The sequence below is a fragment of the Scyliorhinus canicula genome, chromosome 2 (assembly GCF_902713615.1).
Source record: "Scyliorhinus canicula chromosome 2, sScyCan1.1, whole genome shotgun sequence".
NCBI classification, from domain to species: Eukaryota; Metazoa; Chordata; class Chondrichthyes; order Carcharhiniformes; family Scyliorhinidae; genus Scyliorhinus; species Scyliorhinus canicula.
In genome coordinates this window covers 166925230-166947419 of record NC_052147.1, presented here as the reverse complement: position 1 = coordinate 166947419, position 22190 = coordinate 166925230, and the positions used below count along the sequence as shown (strand labels likewise).

Here is a 22190-nt window from a genome sequence, read left to right as displayed (position 1 = left end):
ATTTTAAAATACTTCCCAGTTTTCTGTCAGCAGCAGATTCTGAAATTACACCCTGTACAACTAAGTTGAGTTCCTCACTATGTATCAAGAAAAGCAGAGGTCATGATACCCATGTGCGCCACCCACTATAAGGTAGCCCGTAGTAGTTCACTCCTACTCCATATTTCCTGTCACTGAGCCAACTTTGTGAGGATGTTGCTACTTTTCCTCTGCTTTCATTAGCTTCAATCTTGCTCGCATGCCTAATATGTGACAGCTTTTCAATCGCCCTTTGGAAATACATGTAGTCCAGATAAAATAACATAAAACTCATCTATCCAGTCTGATATTTTGTCAAAAAAGCTCAATCAACATAGATAAACACGATTTGTCTTTAACAAAAGTATTTCTACAAAAGTAACTATAAATTAGATCCTGGGTAATATCAACAAAGGTTCTCCAACACATTAAAGCTGGATGTCACAAATAGACACACATTAACACTGCAATGAAGTTACTGTGAAAATCGCCTAGTCGCCACTCTATAGCACCTGTTCGGGAACACTGAGGGAGAACTCAGAATATCCAATTCACCTAATAACATGCCTTTTGGGACTTTTGGGAGGAAACTGGAGCACCCGGAGGAAACCCCGCAGACACAGGGAGAAATTGCAGATTCCATACAGACAGTGCCCCAAGCCGGGAATTGAACCCGGGTCCCTAGTGCTACCACTGTGCTACAGAGTCAATATATTAAATCATCAATGATATGGACAAAGTTCATTCCTAGATCTACATATTGGAGATGAAGTTTATTCATGAGCTGAGATTACAGATGTAAAATGGAGAATATGAGAACACTGAGATTTCCGTAAGATTTCCATTGATCTCCACAACAATCCAAAAATAAATGAAAACCATGACTGTGATTTACAGGAAGTTTTATTATTTTCAAGAATATTTCAACAAAGAGTAATCATATGTGTCAAAAACAATCTAGAAATCTCTCATGCGCCTGAAAGATCCGATAGTTGAGTTGTAGCCGCCCCAGTCACTGTATCTCTTGTATTCACCGGGTCTCATGAAGTACTGTCGGCCTCTGTAGTTGGGATGTTCATAGAAGGTCCAGTAACCGTCCATCACATGTGAGGAGTGGATGTCACGGTAACGGAAACGATCGTAGACAGATGGACAGTCATCCATGAATTCCATCATCTGTCCTCCAAAGTCAGGCCTCTCATAAATCCTCATTCTGTAGTTTCCACCTCGGTACTGTAATAGAAATAGAAGCATATTTGGGATGGGCTTAACATTCAGAAAGACATACTTCTGTTGAGCAGGGAAGATATGAAGAGTTGCAGCTGCTATTTCTGAACAATGGAGTTCATTATCTGTTGACTAAATTCCTTTGCATCTCTCATTCAAATTGTTACAGATAAATGCTGAAACCTTCAGAAAAGTAAATTCATGATGGATTCCAGTTGGACCACACAGAGCAAAGAGTTCTTTTTAAACCAATGTTTATTTCTGTTCCACATTGAGATCTGACAGTCTTTCTATCTTCCTGAGTTTTAGAACATTGTAGTTCAGTCGACTGTCTGCCGAAACGTACTAACATTTTCACCCTCACCAAAAAGAATATTTTTATTCAAAACAGATAATTCTAACAAGAAGGCTTTTAGCCCTAAATGGTTAAATAATGCGAACCAACTTATAATAATATTGTTGCATTCTGTTTGAACTTTGGCCCATGTCCAGGTTTCATGGCTTTAATATTTCAATCTAATCACTTGTCATGTGACAAATCATTTAACGACAATAATTTGTACGAATTAGAATTTCCAAAAATATATTTGATGTTCCACAGAAAAAACATTAGCGAAAATAGCAGAAGGGTTTCCACAGTCTATACTGACAAACTCAACTGCCCAATAACTTGTTATTTTCAACTCATCCATCCAGGCTATATTTAAAACCAGCAAAGGTAACTTACATGTGGGTAGGAGCGACATGATCTGATATTGTCATTGAATCCCATCCAGCGTTGGTAGTCAGGATATTCTCCCCTGCTCAGAACATACTGGTATCCCATGTAATTGGGTTTCTCATACATCACCCACCAGTCACTCATGACACGCATGGAGTTACAGCGGCTGAAGTAAGGGGACAAGTCAGCACAGTCACTGCTGCACTCATAGTGCCGACCCTGGAAGTTCCTGTCCTCATAAAAGATAATCTGTGGAAAGGGACAAGCCTGAAATTAATAATTTCTCAAATCAGGAGTTAAATGAATGACAAATCTTAATTCATATATAAACTCTGAGCTGTCCTTGCCTTGCCCATTTTGAGTTCACCGTTAGTTTTGGAATTGAATGTTTCAGTGCTTCACACCGTTTGGTATTTATATGCTGGATAGAAAGACCTCTGTCGGCTGTACTTTGTTATTCTAATGAGTCATTGCTGAAAATCAGCAAAATTGAACAAAACGCCTGTTGTATTCATTGCAGCAAAACACCTGAAAGATGCCTGATGTGTTAGTGATTCTTTCCCTTCTGATTGTCATTTCACTTTCATTGTTATTTGAACAAAATATTTCTGGAACAGTCCCGGCTCCGAATTCTCCCAGATTTGCTTAATGAGCCAGTTTATGTGAAATAACAAATAGAAGAATAGAAAGTAATGCTGTGGAAAAGAGCGACTCACTGTGGTTTTCCCAAGGACAAAGAGTTCAAGGCCAGAAAGATCATCTGTGAAAAACGGTGAGAAAGGTTCTAGAATGGGCGGGATTCTCCGACCCCCCGCTAGGGCGGAGAATTGCCGGGGGCCGGCGTGAATCCCGGTGCCGGTTTTTCGGCAGGGGCGGGAATCGTGGCCAGTCAGGGGCCGTTGGCAGCACCCCCCCCCCCCCCTCCCCCCCCCCCCCTCCCCCCCCCTCCCCCCCTCCCCGGCGATTCTCCAGCCTGCGGGTGGGCCTTTGCCATGAGGGCACTCTTTCCCTCCATGCAGGCTGGTGTAACGATCCGCCATGGCCTGCGCGGAGAAGAATCCCCCTTCGCATGCGCTGGGATGACGCCAGCACACGCTGGTGCTCCTCGGGCCGGCCAGCTGAGCCCTTCGGCGCCAGCTGGCACAGTGCCAACCCTGCTGGTTCCGGCCTAGCCCCTGAAGGTGCGGAGGATTCCGCCCAGCCGTGTAGAGGATAATCCCGCCCAATTGGTTTTAGCACAAGCGAGAACACCAAGATTGGTGGCATAGCGGATAGTGAAGAAGGTTATCTCAGATTGCAAAGGGATCTTGATCACTTGGGCCAGTGGGCCGATGAATGGCAGATAAGAGTTTAATTTAGATAAATGTGAGGTGATGCATTTTGATAGATCGAATTGGGGCAGCACCTACTCAGTTAATGGTAGGGTGTTGGAGACAGTTATAGAACAAAGAGATCTAGGAGTACAGCTTCATAGCTTCTTGAAAGTGGAGTCACAGGAGGAAAGGATGGTGAAGAAGGCACTCGGCATGTTAGGTTTCATTGGTCAGAATATTAAATACAGGATAAAAGCAAATTACTGCAGATGCTTGAATCTGAAACAAAAGAGAAAATGCTGGAAAATCTCAGCAGGTCTGGCAGCATCTATAGGGAGAGAAAAGGGCTAACGTTTCGAGTCCGATGACTCTGTCAAAGCTTAAATGCAGGATTTGGGACGTCTTGTTGAAGTTGTATAAGACATTGGTTAGACCACACATGGGATACTGTGTACAGTTCTGGTCAACCTAGTATAGAAAGGATATTGTTAATTTAGAAAGAGTGCAGATAGGATTTACTAGGATGCTCCCGGGACTAGATGGTTTGAGTTATAAGGAGAGGCTGGTAGACTGGGACTTTTTTCCCTGGAGCGTAGAACGTAGGGGTAATCTTATAGAGGTCTATAAAATAATGATGGGAACAGATAAGCTGGATAGTCAACATCTTTCCAAAGGTTGGGGAGTCTAAAACTAGAGGGCAGAGATTTAAGTTAAGAGGGGAGAGATACAAAAGGGTCTAAAGGAGAGTTTTTTCACACAGAGGGTGAAGAGTGTCCGGATCAAGGGCCGGGATTCTCCCCTACACGGCCGGGTGGGGGCTCCCGGCGTAACGCAGTGGCAAGAACCACTCCGGCACGGGCCTCCCCAAAGGTGTGGAATTTTCCGCACCTTTAGGGGCTAGGCCCGTGCCGGAATGGCTCCCGCTCTGCCGACCGGAGCAAACGGCCTTTGGCGCCCTGCCGACCGACGCCACAGCTGGCCGAAAGGCCTTCGCCGGTTAGCGTGAGTCCGTGTATGCGCCGGAGCATTAGTGGCCGCTGACGTCACCCCGGCGCATGCGCGGTGGAGGGGGTCTCTTCCGCCTCCGCCATGGTGGAGGCCGTGGCAGCGGCGGAAGAAAAAGAGTGCCCCCACGGCACAGGCCTGCCCGCCGATCGGTGGGCCCTGATCGTGGGACAGGCCACCGTGGGGACACCCCCCAGGGTCAGATCGCCCCATGCCCCCCACCCCCAGGACCCATTCGCTGCGCCTGCTCCTGCCGGCACCAGAGGTGGTTGAAACCACGTCGGCGGGATTGGCCTGACAGCGGCGGAACTTCGGCCCATCGCGGGCAGGAGATTCGATGCGGGGGGCCCGCCAACCGGCGCAGTATTTTAAAAAGCATTTTGACTTATATGGGTAAGATGGGTATAGAGGAATATGGGCCAAATGCAGGCAATTGGGACTAGCTTAGTGATAGAAACTGGGCGGCATCGACAAGTTGGGCCCAAGGGCCTGTTTCCATGCTGTAAACCTCTATGACTCTAGTGATGGGTAACCTGTGGCCCAGGGGCCACATGCGGCAGATTTGGGCTCTGAGTGTGGCCCACAAGACACTTTGTTGACCAATGCCCCTGTCAAATTCCGCTGATTCTCAAACTCTTGTATCTCCTGCCCGATGGAAGAGGCTTGAAGAGAGAATAACCTGGGTGGGAGGGGTGTTTGATTGTGCTGCCTGCTTGGGTCGAGCAGTTGCCTTGTTGAACAGTTGGCTTGGTTGTGGAGCTGAAGTGTTCCATGGAAGGGGTTGCCCTGGGCTGGGGGTTTAGGGGCTTTGCATCTGTGAGGCCTTCAAGCTATCTTTAAATACTGTGGAGATCCATAACAGGCACAACCGCAGCTGCAGCCTGTCTGCCCAACCAGACTCTTCCAGGTCATAGCCATGCTGAAGCATCTCTCAATTTCACCCCGTTAACTGAGCAGCATCTAGCTTCACATCTGAAGGCTATTTCAAATGAGGAATTAGCCTTATTAGTTGTGAGAACACTTCATGCTCCTCAACTCTCAAGTGCCTCCTCAAAAGTACAGGTGCCATGTCTCAGAGGATGGTTACTGCAGTGCATGTCCAGCAAACCTTGTAGCCTGAACACTGTATCTGACTAGGAGCATCAGCACCATAGAACCAGCTGCCAACAATCAAACAGTAAAGAGCAGGGCTTCACCTCAGAGGATCCTCTCGTGGTCAAAAGGTGCAGAGCAAGGTTTTCCAGCATAACTGGCTCGCTGAGTGTGAGAGAATTTAGGACAGTCATGAGAAGGGAGACTTGGGGGATTTGATGGTTCCGGGATGGGAACGCCAATGTATTGTCGGTCTCTCTCCTTCTCCAAATCCTTCTGGATAAAGCTATGTTTGCTGATGTAGATCCCGCGGAGGCTGCCCTCGCCATGCTTGTGGCAGCCAAGGCGGGCAGACACCGTAGTAGGCAGCCCCAACAATGGAGGTTGGAAGTGGCACGCCCTGTGCAGGGGGCCGCCGCACACCCTGAAGACCATGCCTCCTGTCAGGCTAAGGAGGGACCTAGAAGGGAAGACCAATGACAGCCCAAGGTGTATAGGCGTCATTAGTCAATCCAGGAATGGTTGGCCACCATATGCCACAGAAAATACTGCCTCGTTACAATTGGGTTGAATTCCGGCCTTGAGTAACGGTCTGTGCGGAGTCTGCACGTTCTCCCCGTGTTCGCCTGGTTTTCTTTCGGGAACTCCGGTTTCCCCCCAAAGCCCAAAGATGTGCCAGTTGGATGGATAGATCATGATAAAATGGCCCTATAGTGTCCAGGAATGTATGGGTTAGGTGAGAAATGCGTCTTGGTGGGATGCTCTTTCAGAGGGTCAGTGCACACTCGATGGGCCAAATGGTCTCCTTCTGCACTGCAGTGATTCTATGAAGACACCAACTCAGCAGAGAGATAGTGGGCAGGATTCTCCGTTTGGGAACGGCAAAATCACGTGTTTGGGCGGAGAGTGATTTCCGCCGGCAAAATGGCAGTAGGATACTCTCAGCCCACGCCGTTTCAGAGAATCACCGAGCCAGGCGCGAATCGCACAACGCCGCCCCGACGCAAGTCTGCCGATTCTCCGGTGACCGGAGATTCAGCGCCATTGGCATCAGCACGCCGCCGGTCGGGGGCCGCACTACCCAGGCGATTCTCTGCTCGGGATGCGCCGAGTGGCTGCCCAAAAATGCCCGGGTCCCGCCGGCGCCATTCACATCTGGTCTTACCCGGCGGGACGTCGGCGTCCATCCTGTCGGGGGCTGACTGCTATGGGGCGGGGGGCGGCTCCACCGTGGCCTGGCCCATGAACGGGGCCTACCGATCGGCGAGCCAGCCTCTCCTTGCGAGGACCTCTTTTGCTCCACGCCGGCCTCTGTAGCGCTATGCTTTGTTGTGTCGGGGCTGGCGCGGAGAAGGAAACTACGGCGCATGCGTGCATTCGCGCCCGTTGCAGCACGCATGCGCAGACCCACACCGCCCATTTGACACCGGTATCGGCAGCTGGAGCAGCGTGGGTCACTCCAGTGCCATGTTGGCCTCATGTAGGGCAGAGGATTGCTACACTTAGCGGTCCAATGACGCCGCTGTTAAACTCTCGTGTTTTTACAACGGCGTCAACACTCTGCCATCAGATGGGAGAATCCCGCCCATAATTGTCCGGAGCCCCAGGGATCACCGTCTCCGATGGGCTGGGTTCACGACGGCGTGGTTTACTTGTGCTCTCAAAAGTCGTGAGGTAGGAAAAAGAGGAGGTAGGAAATGGCGTGAAGTGACTGCGGGCTGCCGGCCTGGACACCAGGGGAGGGGGAGAGGGGGGAGAAACATGCCATGGGACCTCCACTGGACAGGGGCAGTGCCTGGGCACTGACTGCCATTACGGTGGCCACCTTGCTGCACACCCACATCGGTCCCTGGTTCTACGCAGTAGCCCATGGACCCTGGCTGGGCACGGAGGCATGCGCTGTGCATGTTGGCCTTCCATCCCCTGCAGACAATGGGTGGGATTCTCCAGAAACCGGCAGGGTGGGCACCTCTGGTGCGAAGCAATGGCGTGAACCACTCCGGCGTCGGGCCGCCCTGAGGTGCGGAATCCTCCGCACCTTCAGGGGCTAGGCCGGCGCTGGAGTGATTTGCCCCACGCCGGCCGGAGCAGAAGGGGCTTGGCGCCACGCCAACCGGCGGCGAAGGACCTCCGCTGGCCGGTGCGAGTTGGTGTATGCACGGGAGTGCCAGTGTGTGCTGGCGTCATCCCAGCGCATGCGCAGTGAGGTTCATCTCCACGCTGGCCATCGCGGACTGGTACACCAGCCGGCGCAGAGGAATAGAGTGCCCCCACTGCACAGGCCGCCCGCGGATCGGCGGGTTCCGATCGTGGGCCAGACCACCATGGGGACACCCCCGGGGGCCAGATCACCCTGCACCCCCCCCCCCCCCCGAGGACCCCGGTGGCCGCCCGCGGAGCCAGGTCCCGCCGGTAAGTACCTGTCGGAAACGGGCGGCCACTTGGCCCACCGCGGCTCGGAGAATTGCTGGGGGGGCTGCTGCCAGCTGGGGGTCGGAGAATCCCGCCCAATGTTGTTTGCCGTTCAACCTGCAATGCTGGCTGCCGTGGCGATGGTCGCCGTGTCGCGTCTTTTCGTCCGACGTCACTTCGTCCAACGACACTTCGTCCACGTCTTTTGGTCCAACGTCTTTTTGTCCGCACGTCTTTTGGTCCAACGTCTTTTTGTCCAATTATCCAATTCCAAAAACCAGGTATAATACCTTCAATGAGAATTTAATTGATAAAATGCAAGTACAATACAGCAAGTAAATCTAAAAGTTTACTATGAGAATTAATTGATAAAATGCAAGTAAAAAGTTGAAAAATGCAGTTAAAAAATCTAAAAGTTTACTAATTGATAAAATTCCCGAAAGATATCACATCACTTAGAGAATACAGTTGGAAAATGTAAATTCTTAAAGTTACTTAAAATTGATGTAAATTGTAAGCAACATTCCTCAAGAAATCAATTTTTGTTGTAGAATCATATTCAACGACCAATCTTTTGAGGCGTTCAGTTATTTTCTTATATCGCGTACATGAAGTCAACTGATCTCCCCGAAGAATTTGAGCCTTTTTGCCTATTATGAACCCTTCCTCTTCCTTCAGAGTTTTGATTAACCTCCAGATATTCAAATGAGCTCCACCCGCCGAACGTTTTATCGCAGAATGAAAACCCTCAGCAGCATTATTTGTTCTCGGTAGATCTTGTAGAACACGCTGATTAACATTCCATACAGCTGTCGGGAATGTAGGTGTTTCTCTCCTTCGTCTGGCACCACGTCCTCTCACAATGCCTATGTAAGTCAAGTCGAAGTAAACGATGAATTCAGCAGGTATTTCTTCATCGTCTATAAAATCTTCATAAGCCTCTTCGACATCTTCAACGGGGAGGAAAGCTAATGCTGAAAAACATCGAATTTTAAGACAGAATTCAGAGTCTGTATTGTATTTTTCTTTGAGGCCTAAATCGGTAATTTTTCGAAACACAGATTGGCTCAAATGAAACAAACATGCCACGACAGATGAATTAAGGAATGATGAATTAATTGCCTTGTGAACTGCAACTTCGAAATCTGCCATGATATCAATCGGATCTGCATTACGTTGCATCATTTTCAATTGGTCAAAAAATAATTCGTATGTCTGCTTTCTTTTATTCGGCAGTAATGCAAAGACCCGTGGAAAACTGCTACCTTTAACTTGTACATGAATGCAGAACAGTTGAAACCACTGTTGTGGCACAATCTTGAATGTTCCATCACATGCCCAATGACGATATGATGCTAAATCATGAAGAGCACTTTCTGATGTGAATACTGGTAAGCGCTGTTGATCCTCGGCGCCCGAATCGTATCTCAGAAACTGTTCGCCATTGTCAAGTTTACAATATTTGTCAGGTATTTCAAAACCGTGTCTAGCCGCTGGATTAGCGGGAAATCCAGAATTTTTTTGTCGGCACCTTTGAATAGTCCTTGAGACGACGGGCAACCTAGGAAGTTGAGAGCAGGTATTTTCTGATAGCTGCGTAAACTTGGCCGCTAGAATGCTACGCGAACTTGCTGCTATGTTTTCCACTGCTTCATGCTTTATTTCTGCAACTGCTTTTCTAGCATTTAACGAATCAACATCAGCTGGATGAAGGTGCTCATTAGAAAAATAAATAATTTTCGGCTCATTGTTTTCCGTTACCGTGTGAATCCGCACTGAACACAGCCTTCTTTTCTCACATCTCCAGTATTCTTTTCCTAGGTTTGTACTGCTTGAATGAAAATCGTAGATGTAGTTACTTTCATCAGCTACCTTCCTTTTGCTCTTCGTTGACACAATGAACTTTGCCATTTCGGGATGGGCGAATTAAGAAAGAGAACGATAATATCTATCCTTTAACGAGGCTCGTTAAAGGAAAGAGAACGATAATAACTATCCTTTAACGAGGCTCGTTAAAGGAAAGAGACCGGTAATAAAAATCCTTTATTACATATTATATCTTGCTATGTGCATTAGAGAAGATTTCTATTTACAAAAAGTCAAGTTACAAAAAGTCTTTGACGAAAAAAATCATTGGACAAAAAGACGTAGGACCAAAAGACGTGCGGACAAAAAGACGTTGGACCAAAAGACGTGGACGAAGTGTCGTTGGACGAAATGACGTCGGACGAAAAGACATAGCACCGATGGTCGCAGCCATGCGAGGTGCCCTGCGGCTGCGTGAGCAGCGAGGAGAGGGAAGCTGCAGCAGCGGGGCAGGCAGTAGCAGAGCGGGCAGCAGAGGACCGGGCTGCAGAGCAACGAGCTGCAGAGGGGCAGGTGGCATCTGCATAGGCTGGTGGGTCAGCCGCCCAACAGATTGAGGAGTGGGAGATGCCAAGGAGGCGCCTCATGACGGCATGTGCTGTTGTCATTTGAGGACATGCCAGGCCGTCGCCCTGAATGTCTATGCCACAGAATCGCCAAGTGGGGACCTGTCCGGGATTTCAAAGACCTCAGCACACAGGTGCATCCGAACCATCACGGACGCCCTATATGCCCAGGGGCCTCAATACAACCAGTTCCATGTGGAACAAGCCCACCAGAATGCCCAGGCAGGGTTAAGGGCCGCAGTTCTGGTGGTCCCCCTCCGATCTTCTCCCTCTCTCAGCGGTTGAGCCCGCCCTTCGCCTGGTGGGGGTGCGGTAACACAAACGGCACAACCGTTAGACGTTCCGCGCAAACAGCCCAGGAGTTGGTGGATGGTGGCTTCAGTGGCTAGAGCACCCGGCCTTGGCGGATGGCATGTGGGGCAGTGTGGCATTTCGAGCGCGCTGTGGTACAGGGTCATTTGCCCCTCCTCCATGACGTCGATGAGGGTGTCCAACTCAGTGTCCCTGAACCGTGGAGCTGCTCTCCTTCCAGCCACCTTGTTGGCTGGGACGGTGTGTGTGGGGGGTGGATCGTTTATGTGCGGCTGTGGTGTGTGAGCCTCATGTGCACCAATGACAGACCCGGCAAATCCGGCACCGTTTTGCATGGAATTAGTTGTGTTCCACATGGCGATGATGCTAGCCCAATGAAAGTAGCTGAATCAGTGCAGCTGTTGCGCAGTTTTTTCTGTCGTAAAACCGGTGGCGGCACTTAACCTCAAAATTAGAGAATCCAGCCCAAAGTGTCATCCATGGAGGAGGAGGACAAACTCACAGTGGCTGTCAAGGTCACCGCAGTGGGTCACTGGGTCATTGCAAGGCTCAAGCAGGTACTAGTGCGGCATAACACAATCTTCCATACACAGGTACCTCCGGGAGGTTATGGATGCTCTATATGCCAGGGCATCAGACTATATCACCCGGGCCCACCCTGATGCCTGGGCTGCAGAATTTGCCTCCATCACCGGGATGCCCCAGGTCCAGGGGTGATGGATGGCATGCATTCGCACTGCGAGGTCCAGGGCATCTGGGAATGCTCTATATTAGCAGGAAGTGATTCCACTCCCTGAGTGGAAAGCCCGATACAGACCCCGCTCAGAAGATGGGTGTGGGCGCCCTGTCAGCAGAAAGTCAGGAGTCAGACTTTTGCAGAAACTGAGGAGCCCCAGAGCTTTCCTCACAGTGAGTTATCATCACTCCCCTGCCTTGCATGGTGAGAGTGCCGACACAGGCCTATCAACCTGGAATGATGTTACACAGACCCTTGGAGGATGGAAAAGGTGGTTGGTGAGGGGGAAGTGTGTTGGGGGAGGGGGGGGCGGTGTGGTGGGGAATGGGAGGAAGAGGGCAAGCGGATTGCAGGGGAGGGAGAGAGTGAAATGGGGGCATTTGGGATGACGAGAAAGAGGGAAATGGGGAGAGTGGGAAACTGGGGGGGGGGGGGGGGTGGAGGGAAATGGGGGGGAAGGGGAATTGGCAGGAGGGAGGAAAATTTAGGGAGCGGTATTGGGAGAGAGGGAGGAAAATGGGGAGGGTTAAGCTGACGGACACAGCTTCATCCTAGGAGAATGCTGAGTCGACGAGGGGCTCCCTGGACCTCCTCGTATGTCGGACCCTTGTCGCTACCGCCTGTCCTCCATCTTCCCATTCCTCCTCGGGCTGGATATCCAGCATCTCCTAGACTGCCTCCACCTCCTCCTGCCCTTCGTCCAGCATGTTATGCTGCTGCTCGGCCAGAGTTTGGGGGAGACAGCAGACCACCACAAAGCAGTAGACCCTCTGGGGGTGTACTGGAGGGCACCACCAGAGCAGTCCAGGCATCAAAACTGAATTTTCAGCAGGCCAATACGCCGCTCAATGACAGCACCAGTGGCAGCGTGGGTCTCATTATATCGGACCTCCACCTCGGACTCAGGCCTCTGTACCAACGTCATCAGCCATGACCTCAGCGGGTATCCCTTGTCCACCACGAGCCAACTCATCATCCTGGGGTGGTCCTCGAAGGCACTGGTTTTCTCTGAGTGTCCCAGGCTGCAGCTGTCATGCATGCACCCAGGGTAACGGGCAAACTCATGCATGATTCAGCGGTGGCGGCCGCACACGATCTGAACATTTAGGGAGTGGAACCTCTTTCTGTTAATATAGGGCACTCCCTGATGCTCTGGTGCTCGTAGGGCAACGTGTGTGCCGTTGATTACCCCCTGGCCCTGTGGCATCCCAGCGATGGCAGAAAATCCTGCAGCCTGGGCGTCTGGGTGGGCCTGGTACAGCCGGAAGACATAGTTGAATTCCTGGGCATACAGAGCATCCGTAGCCTCATGGATTCATCTGTGGACGGCTGACTGCCTTAATCTCTGCTTGAGCCCTGGAACAACCCAGTGGCATAGATGTTCAGGGTGCAGTGACCCTCACGGCTACCGACTGTGGGTGTCCTCCTCCTCCACTGGCTCTCTCTGCTGAGACAAGGTCTCCTGCTGTACGTGGTGTCTGTCAGTTGATTGACTGACCAACAATGCCTGTACACCTTCGGCCATCGCTGGCCATCCCTTTTGGGTCCCTCCTGAGCCTAATGGACGGTCCGGTCTTCAGGCTGTGCACTTCACATTGGAAAGTCGGGTAATTCCCAGGTGGCCGCTGCATTTGATTGCAATATTGTTAATGGATTGAAATTAAAGCAAATGAGGCTTATTGATAAGCTCGCCATTTTTCCTTAATTTAGAGACCCACTTTTTGTTTTTCCCAATTAAAGGGCAATTTAGTGTGGCAAATCCACCTAACCTGCACATCTTTGGGTTGTGGGGGTGAAACCCACGCAGACGTGGGGAGAATGTCCACACGGACAGTGACCCAGGGCCGGGATTCAAACCCGGGTCCTCAGTGCTGCATTCCGAAAGCTCACCATTCTTGGGTGAAATCCAGAACTCGCCATCGGGAGTGGGGCAGGTGAATCGCAAACTAGTTCGTACCCAGCGGGAATCCCAATTTTGGCCTTTCCCGCTATTCACCCGGCGCGCCCAGATCCACGCTGGGCGCAATGCAGTGGTTGAATCGTGCACAAGTTGAGAGCCATAAGAAAAGTTATGGCACCTCAGAATGTTGCAGAATATAAGTGTTTCTTAGGGATGATAAACTAGTCTGGTCCTATTGCTCCCAACCTAGCCATGACATTGGCACCACTCCACTTGCTGTTAAGAAAACAGCAGCATTGGCTTTGGAATGACACCCAGGAGTAAGCCTGACAACACGTTTCTCAGGTTTTACAGTCACCGAGCCTATTTGACCCAAGAAAACCCTGTCCTGTGACATATCACCATGTGGGATTGGTGCAGTCTTCCCCCATAAAATGGAGGATGGCTCAGAAAGGCCAGTTGCATTCGCTTCTTGAACACATTCTGATGCTGAGTGTAAATACACACAGATCGAGAAGAATGACCTAATCTACATGGCGAAAAGTTCCATGAATCTCTGTTGATGTCAGCACTTAGCCTCAGAAATGGAGAATCCAGCCCGTTGATTACACTGGTCCTTTTGTTTTGGTAAAATGTTCCTTATTTTGCTCAACGCAAATTCAACATGGTTGGAGCTTCAAGAGATGAGAACGACGTCCTCAGTGGCCAGAGTAGAGGCCCTGCAGGGGGCCTTGCTACTTATGGCCTCCCCGAAGTAATAGTGACTGACAATGCCACTCCTTTCACTGGAGAAGATTTGCAACACTTTGTCAGAATTAATGACAGTCGCCATTCAGAATAGCCCCTATCACCCTGCAGCAAGCAGATTAGCGGAGAGAGTTATTCAAACGTTAAGGCAGCTATGATGAAGCCGTCTGTCATAATATACACCAGCATATCATGGTGCAGACACACACTGATGGACACACACAGGGACCAATCAACATGTACAAACACCGCAGCCAATCACCAGTTAGAATACACACACTATAAAGGCAGAGGGCAGCACAGTTCCCGCTCATTCTGGGTGCTGCCTCTGAGTCTAACAAGACCTCATCCAGGCCAGCACAGACTCACACCATGTGCTGAGAGAATCAATTGGTTCGGACAAGGCTTAGGTCTCTAGTTTAAGTTAGCATCATTTAGACTCACAGTCATTGGGTGTTAGTTAGTTAAAAGTAGTTAATAAAATTGAGTTGAACCTTCATCAGTGTTGGAAGTGTCTGTTCATCTCTCAAGTTTACACTAGCCAACACTTCACAGTCCAGCAGACCACTATGCCTTAGGCTGGCCAACTGTTTTTGTCTTACGATGCTATCCTCCCTCCCACCCCATCCCCGTCCCCCGCTATGCCACAATGGGCATCACACCGGCAGAATTACCTGAGGACCGGTTTCTCAGGACCCAATGGACATGGTATTCCTCAATTTGGTGGGATGGTGGAGGCACGCAGGCATCCCAGAAGAAACAGAGGGCGGGATACTCTGATCCCGAGGCTAAGTGTTGACGCCGTCGTAATAGCCGTCGCATTTCCCGTAGGCGTCAACATGGCCTCAGGAACAGCAATTCTGACCCCTACAGGGGGCCCGCACGGCACTGGAGCGACCCACGCCGCTCCAGCTGCCGATGCCGGCATCAGATGGGCAGCATGGGTCTGCGCATGCACAGTGGGGTCGGCGCCAACGCGCGCATGTGCAGTGTGACTGACGCGATTTCCGCGCATGCATGGTGGCTCCCTTCACCGCGCTGGCCCCAATGCAACATGGCGTAGGGCTACAGGGGCCGGCGCGGAACAAAGGAGGCCCCCAGCTAATCGGAAGGCCCCAATTACAGGCCAGGCCACAGCGGAGGCCCCCCCACCCCCGGGGTCGGACACCTCCCCCGCCCCCACCAGGCCAACCCGGGTCCATTCACGCCGAGGTCCTGCCGGGTAAAACCAGGTTAGAACGGCGCCGGCGAGCCTCAGGTTTATTTGTACGGCCGCTCGGCCCATCATGGGCAGAGAATCACCGGAGCGGTCGAGTACAGCGGCCCCCGACCGGAGCTAAGCCGACCGCCCCGGCGCTAATAGCTCCGATTCTCTGCTCTCCAGAGAATCATCCCGGCGCAGAGAATCCTGCCCAGAATGTTTCACCAAAAATGGACAGATTGTTCCAAGTGGGTGACCTGGTCCTCATCAGAAACTTTGCCTAGCTATTAGCCAATTACAGAGTCTGATGGCCTCATTGCCCGTCAATGGAAGCATAGTTGCATATCAATAGCGTGGCTCTGTTCTTTTGTGTGAGATGCTGTTCGGAGCTTAGAGGGAGTGTGATGATCGGAATACCTTGCCCCTTTAAGAGGCTTGTGATGATCGGAATACATTGCCCCTTTAAGAGGCTTGGAACCCTGGGGGACTCCGCCTCTGGCTACGCCCCCTGGGAAACAGTACTTAAGATGAGACTCCATTTTGCGAGCACACTTCTCATGGAGGCTGCCATTGTCCACTGCTTATTAAAGCCTTTGATTACTGACCTAACTTTCGTGTCGTAATTGAGAGTGCCTCAATTTAATAAGCAGTGCACATCAAGATGGACAGCGGTCTGAAACCAGAGAGACTCAACCTGGAAGGCAGGACGCCTGAAGCCTCGGAAATCTTTAAACATTGGCTCCGGTGTTTTGAGGATTATTTGGACTCCTCACCGTCTGATGTCGACAGCACTCGCAAGCTGCGCTTCCTACATGGCCGGGTGAGCCACCGAATCTCTGCCATGATTGAAACCGCTACGACCTATGAGGCGGCGATCGAAATATTGAAGAAACGCTTCATAAAGACTACCAATGAGGTACATGCCAGGCATTTGCTCTCGACCTGCAGCCAGCGCTCCGGAGAAATGCTGGACGAGTTCGTGGAAAGACTCACCGCGCTCGCGAGGAACTGCGACCACAAAGCAGTGACGGCTGAAGAACACAGGGACTTACACATTCGCGACGCCCTTGGGTCTGGCATCAGGTCATCGTACATCCGGCAGCGGCTCCTAGAAGACGGGGCGAAGGATCTCCAAGGCACGGTAACGCTCGGCTTTTCTCTCGAAATGGCCCACCGTAACCTCCGTACGTACTCCGCGGACCTTACAAATCCCTCTCGATCCCCTCCAGACTCGGCCACGCTACAGGCCTGTGCCACGCGTCGATCCACTCACTCCGGGGGCTCCCCATGCTATTTCTGTGGGCAAGGCCAGCACCCACGTCAGCGTTGTCCGGCCCGATCCGCGACCTGCAACGACTGCGGGAAGAAAGGGCACTTCGCGAACGTCTGCCTGGCTGGGCCCAAAGGCTACAAACAAAAGTCTCACCGGGCCCAGAAATCAAGCTCTCAGCCTCACAGACCCCGCAACGCGGCTGCACTGTGGCCAGACACGCCCACTTCTGACGCGTCATCGACCTCGTGCGAGTCATGGGAGCGGCCATCTTGGCGGCGGCCATCTTCGAAACCCGACACGTGCGACCGGCGGCGGCGGCCATCTTGTGACTCCGGGCAGCCATTTTGTGAGTCCGACTCTGACGGCCCGCACCTAGGAGCGATCACGCTTGATCAATCACGGCCGAAACACCTGCGAAACTCGATGATGCGGGTGCGAATCAACGGCCAAGACACTCCCTGCCTGTTCAACTCCGGGAGCACGGAGAGCTTTATCCACCCAGACACGGTAAGGCGCTGCTCCCTGCGCACCCATCCCGCCTCCCAAACTATCGCCCTCGCCTCAGGGTCCCATTTGGTTCAAATCACGGGGTATTGTGTCGCTGACCTCACAATTCAAGGCGCGAAATACTCCCGTTTTAAACTGTACATTTTTCCTCAACTCTGCGCCCCCCTGCTGCTTGGCCTCGACTTTCAGTGCAGCCACCGGAGCCTGACACTGAAGTTCGGCGGACCCCTGCCCCCACTCTCAGTCTGCAGCCTGGCGACACTCAAAGTTGCGCCACCCCGCCTCTTCGCGTACCTCACTCCCGACTGTAAGCCCATCGCCACCAAGAGTCGCCGGTACAGTACCCAAGACTTGACTTTCATCAAGTCGGAGGTTCAGCGGCTACTAAAAGAGGGGGTCATAGAGGCCAGCAACAGCCCTTGGAGGGCCCAGGTATTAGTAGTCCGCTCTGGGGAAAAGCAACGCATGGTTGTGGATTATAGCCAGACAATAAACCGCTTCACACAACTCGATGCGTACCCACTTCCCCGAATAGCTGAAATGGTGACCCAAATTGCCCAGTATCGGGTATTCTCCACGGTTGACCTCAAATCGGCCTACCACCAACTCCCTATTCGCTCAGAGGACTGCCCCTACACGGCTTTTGAAGCAGCCGGTCGGCTGTTTCACTTCCTCAGGATGCCCTTTGGTGTTACAAACGGAGTCTCCGTTTTCCAGAGGGCGATGGATCAAATGGTGGACCAGTACGGCTTACGGGCTACCTTCCTGTACTTGGACAACGTCACCATCTGCGGCCATGACCAGCAGGACCACGACGCAAACCTGAGGAAGTTCCTCCAGACTGCCCGGGCCCTCAACCTCACCTACAACAAAGAGAAATGCGTGTTCCACACAACCCGGCTACGTCGTGGAGAACGGGGTCCTAGGCCCGGACCCCGACCGCATGCGTCCCCTTAAGGAACTCCCCCTCCCCCGTAGCCTCAAGGAACTCAAACGGTGCTTGGGGCTTTTCTCCTATTACGCCCAGTCGGTCCCCAGATATGGGGACAAAGCCCGGCCACTCATTAAGACCACGGTTTTTCCTCTGACGGATGAGGCCCAGTCGGCTTTCAACCGTATCAAGGCCGGCATCATCAAGGCCGCCATGCACGCGGTGGACAAAGCCATCCCCTTTCAAATAGAAAGCGATGCATCAGACGTCGCCCTGGCTGCTACCCTCAACCAAGCGGGCAGACCAGTAGCGTTCTTCTCCCGAACCCTCAACGCCTCGGAAATTCGACACTCTGCAGTCGAGAAGGAGGCACAAGCCATAGTGGAGGCCGTGCGACACTGGAGGCACTACCTGGTAGGAGGTTCACCCTCATCACCGACCAACGGTCGGTCGCCTTTATGTTCGATAACGCACAACGGGGCAAAATAAAGAACGACAAGATTCTGAGGTGGAGAATAGAGCTCTCCACCTATATGTACGATATTAAATATCGCCCGGGGAAGCTCAACGAGTCCCCAGATGCCCTGTCTCGCGGCACGTGCGCCAACGCGCAATTGGACCGCCTGAGAGCCATCCACGATGACCTCTGCCACCCGGGGGTCACCCGGCTTGCCCACTTCATCAAGTCCCGCAACCTGCCCTACTCCACAGGGGAGGTCAAGACCATGACTAAGGCATGCCAGATCTGTGCAGAATGCAAACCGCAGTTCTATCAACCAGACAAGGCCCGCCTGATAAAAGCCTCTGGGCCCTTTGAGCGACTAAGCGTGGACTTCAAAGGGCCTCTCCCGTCCAACAACCGCAACATCTATTTCCTCACCGTCATCGATGAATTCTCCCGCTTCCCTTTTGCTGTCCCCTGCCCCGATACTACCTCGGCCTCCGTGATCAAGGCACTGCGCAGCATCTTCGCTCTGTTTGGTTTCCCCGCTTATATCCACAGCGACCGGGGTACATCGTTCATGAGCGATGAGCTGCATCGGTACCTGCTCAGCAAGGGCATCGCTTCGAGCAGGACGACGAGCTATAACCCGCGGGGAAACGGGCAAGTGGAGAGGGAGAACGCGACAGTTTGGAAGGCTGTCCTCCTAGCCCTACGGTCAAGGAGTCTCCCTATCGCCCGCTGGCAGGAGGTCCTACCCGATGCCCTGCACTCCATTAGGTCGCTCCTCTGTACGGCCACGAACGAGACCCCTCACAATCGTTTGTTTGTCTTCCCCAGGAAGTCCACCTCTGGAGTCTCACTTCCACCCTGGCTGACGACTCCGGGTCCAGTCCTACTCCGGAGGCATGTGAGGAGCCATACAACGGATCCCATAGCCAAGAGGGTCCACCTGCTGCACGCAAACCCTCGTTATGCCTACGTCGAGCACCCCGATGGCAGGCAGGATACTGTATCCCTGCGAGACCTGGCACCCGCTGGCTCTCCCACCGACTCCACCGATCCTCCCACCGACCCCCCCCCCCCTTCTACCGACGCTCCCGGCCCTACACTGAACGCCGACTTCGACAGCGCCCCCTCCATAGCGCCCCCTGCCCCCCAGCCGACACCGACCACCCTAATCACTCCTGATACCCCCCCCCCCTCTCCAAGGCGGACAAAGCTTCAGTCAACCGTGCTCCCGGATAGACCACCATCGGAACCGACCGCATCCACGGCGCCACCACCGGAGAGGCGAAAGTCAGCACGGACTATCAGACCACCACAAAGACTGAACTTATAATTTAAAAACACTTCATCCCCGACGGACTATGTTTTTTTTAAACAGGGGGTGAATGTGATGATGGGAATACCTTGCCCCTTTAAGAGGCTTGTGATGATCGGAATACATTGCCCCTTTAAGAGGCTTGGAACCCTGGGGGACTCTGCCTCTGGCTACGCCCCCTGCGCCAAACACTCCGGCGCCGGCCTAGCCCCTGAAGGTGTGGAGGATTCCGTACCTTCGGGGAGACCCGACGGCAGAATGGTTCACACCACGCCTCGGTGCCAGAGTGGTCTGCCCCACAGATTCGCAGAGAATCCACCCAAGGTCTCTGAGATCTCCAATTGTCTCTGATGGTTTTGGTTCCTGTAATATTCAGTACTGCCATGTATTAGGCAGTTATTGGATCATCTATGAAGATGGAACCGTGGGGGCGATTCTCCAAAATGGAGCCCAAGTGTTTGCGCCGTCGTGAACGGCATCGCGTTTCACGATGGCGCGGAACGGGCACTGGGACGACCGATTCTGGCCCCCACAGTGGGCCAGCACGGTGCTGGAGTGGTTCATGCCGCTCCAGACTCCTTTCCCAGCGCCAAATAGTCGCCACGCCAACCCGTGCATCCGCAGTTCAGCGTGGCATTGATGTTCAGGGGCCAGCCGTGCAAGAAAGTAGGCCCGGTGGGGGAGGGAGGCCAGCCTGCCGATCGGTGGGACCTGATCGCAGGCCAGATCCCATCGGAGGGCCCCCACCCGGTGAAGGATCGCTTTTCCCAGCCCCACAGGCCGCCCCCGACCCATCGCGCAGAGTTCCCACCAGCAGCGACCAGGGGTGAACGGCGCCGGTGGGACTCTGTCATTTCCGCGCGGCTGCTCAGCCCATCCGGGCCAGAGAATCGGCGGTCCGGCCGATTCCAGCGTCCCGCAATCGGCACTGCATCAAAAGCGCTGGCGCAAATGGCGGCGATTCTCCACACCCTGATTTCCTATGTAACCAAGTGTTGATGAAAATTCTGGAATATTGTTTTGTTATCATTTGGAAATAGTGGGCGGGATTCTCCGAGCCTCCACGCCAAAATCGCAATTGGCGCGGGGGTGGAGAATTGGCGTTGATGCCGAAATCCGGCACAACGCCACTCCGACGATTCTCCATTCCCTGGAGAATCGCCAAGAATCACAGGTGCGCTCTCTACGTGGTGCGGGTAGGGGGCCATTGACAGAGGCTCCCGCAGCAATTCTCCGGGGACAACTGGCCGAGTTCCCAATGGCATGGGTTTTGACCACGTGTTTCCTGTCAGGAACGGCCGGTGGCGGCTGCGGGCTCAGTCCGCGGGCGCGTGCGATCTCGGGGTCCTATGTTGTGGTGCTGCTCCACAGTCCGAGCCCGCCATCAGGCACAGCGCGGTCCCCGCCGCGCGCACGCGTGGACTCCCAGCTGGAAGTGCAGGGCCCCATATCTGCAGCCAGAGCTGCGAGAAGCTCTCCGGGGCCCTGTTAGCCCCCTGTAGGTTGGCGAATCACTCTGGGCTTTCTTAAGCAAAGTCCAGAGTGAAACACCCACGTTTTGATGCTGGCATTATTGGAATATCCCGCCCAGTGTTCCTGAAGAACTTTCCCTGATGATAATGTAAAGAATAAGTTCCCCATAGATCATCTTGTGGACAATCTGCAGAGTGATCCTTTTGGTCATCCAGCTAGACCATTCTCTCTCATTTTAGAATCAGTTTTCCTCTTATTTGTTTGAAAAATAGATGATAGTTTTAATGGTGAATAGTGTTTGAATGTCGCTTGGTGCACCACAGTACCTTTTGCTTCCCAAAACAGCACCTTATTTTTCAAAAAATCACACTGCCTTTACAATGATCGCTGGACTTTTGCATAGATCATTGTACCGACCCAGAGATTATGGTGCCCTCCCAGAGATCCCTGTGTCCGTCCAGAGATCCCTGTGTCCGCCCAGAGATCCCTGTGTCCGCCCAGAGATCCTTGTGTCCGCCCAGAGATCCCTGTGTCCGCCCAGAGATCCCTGTGTCCGCCCAGAGATCCCTGTGTCCGCCCAGAGATCCCTGTGTCCGCCCAGAAATCCCTGTGGCTGCCCACAGATCCCTGTTCCAACCCAGAGATCCCTGTGTCCGCCCAGAGATGCCTGTGTCCGCCCAGAGATGCCTGTGTCCGCCCAGAGATGCCTGTGTCCGCCCAGAGATCCATGTTCCAACCCAGAGATCCCTGTGTCCGCCCAGAGATCCCTGTTTCCGCCCCGAGATCACTGTACCAGCCCAGAGATCCCTGTGTCTGCCCAGAGATCACTGTGTCTGCCCAGAGATCTCTGTGTCTGCCCAGAGATTACCGTGTCCGCCCAGAGATCACTGTGTTGCCCAGAAATCACTGTACCTTCCAGAGATCCCTGTGTCTGCCCAGAGATCCCTGTGTCCGCTCAGAGATCCCTGTGTCCACCCAGAGATCCCTGTGTCCGCCCAGAGATCCCTGTGTCCGCCCAGAGATCCCTGTGTCCGCCCAGAGATCTCTGTGTCCGCTCAGAGATCCCTGCGTCTGCCCAGAGATCGCTGTGTCTGCCCCGAGATCACTGTGTCCGCCCAGAGATC

The 22190-nt window shown here is 52.7% G+C and overlaps 1 protein-coding gene across 1 annotated transcript; it reads right to left on the bottom strand.

The window, feature by feature from the left end:
* Positions 1–903: 903 nt before the first annotated feature.
* On the bottom strand, positions 904–11933 carry LOC119962292 (gamma-crystallin S-1-like). The gene is made up of 3 exons (XM_038790280.1): positions 11886–11933; positions 1973–2233; positions 904–1251 (listed from the first exon to the last, which is right to left on the bottom strand). Exons 1-3 carry the CDS (start codon positions 11931–11933, stop codon positions 976–978), a joined length of 585 nt encoding a protein of 194 aa, XP_038646208.1. The 3' UTR covers positions 904–975.
* Between the last annotated feature and the right edge of the window lie 10257 nt (positions 11934–22190).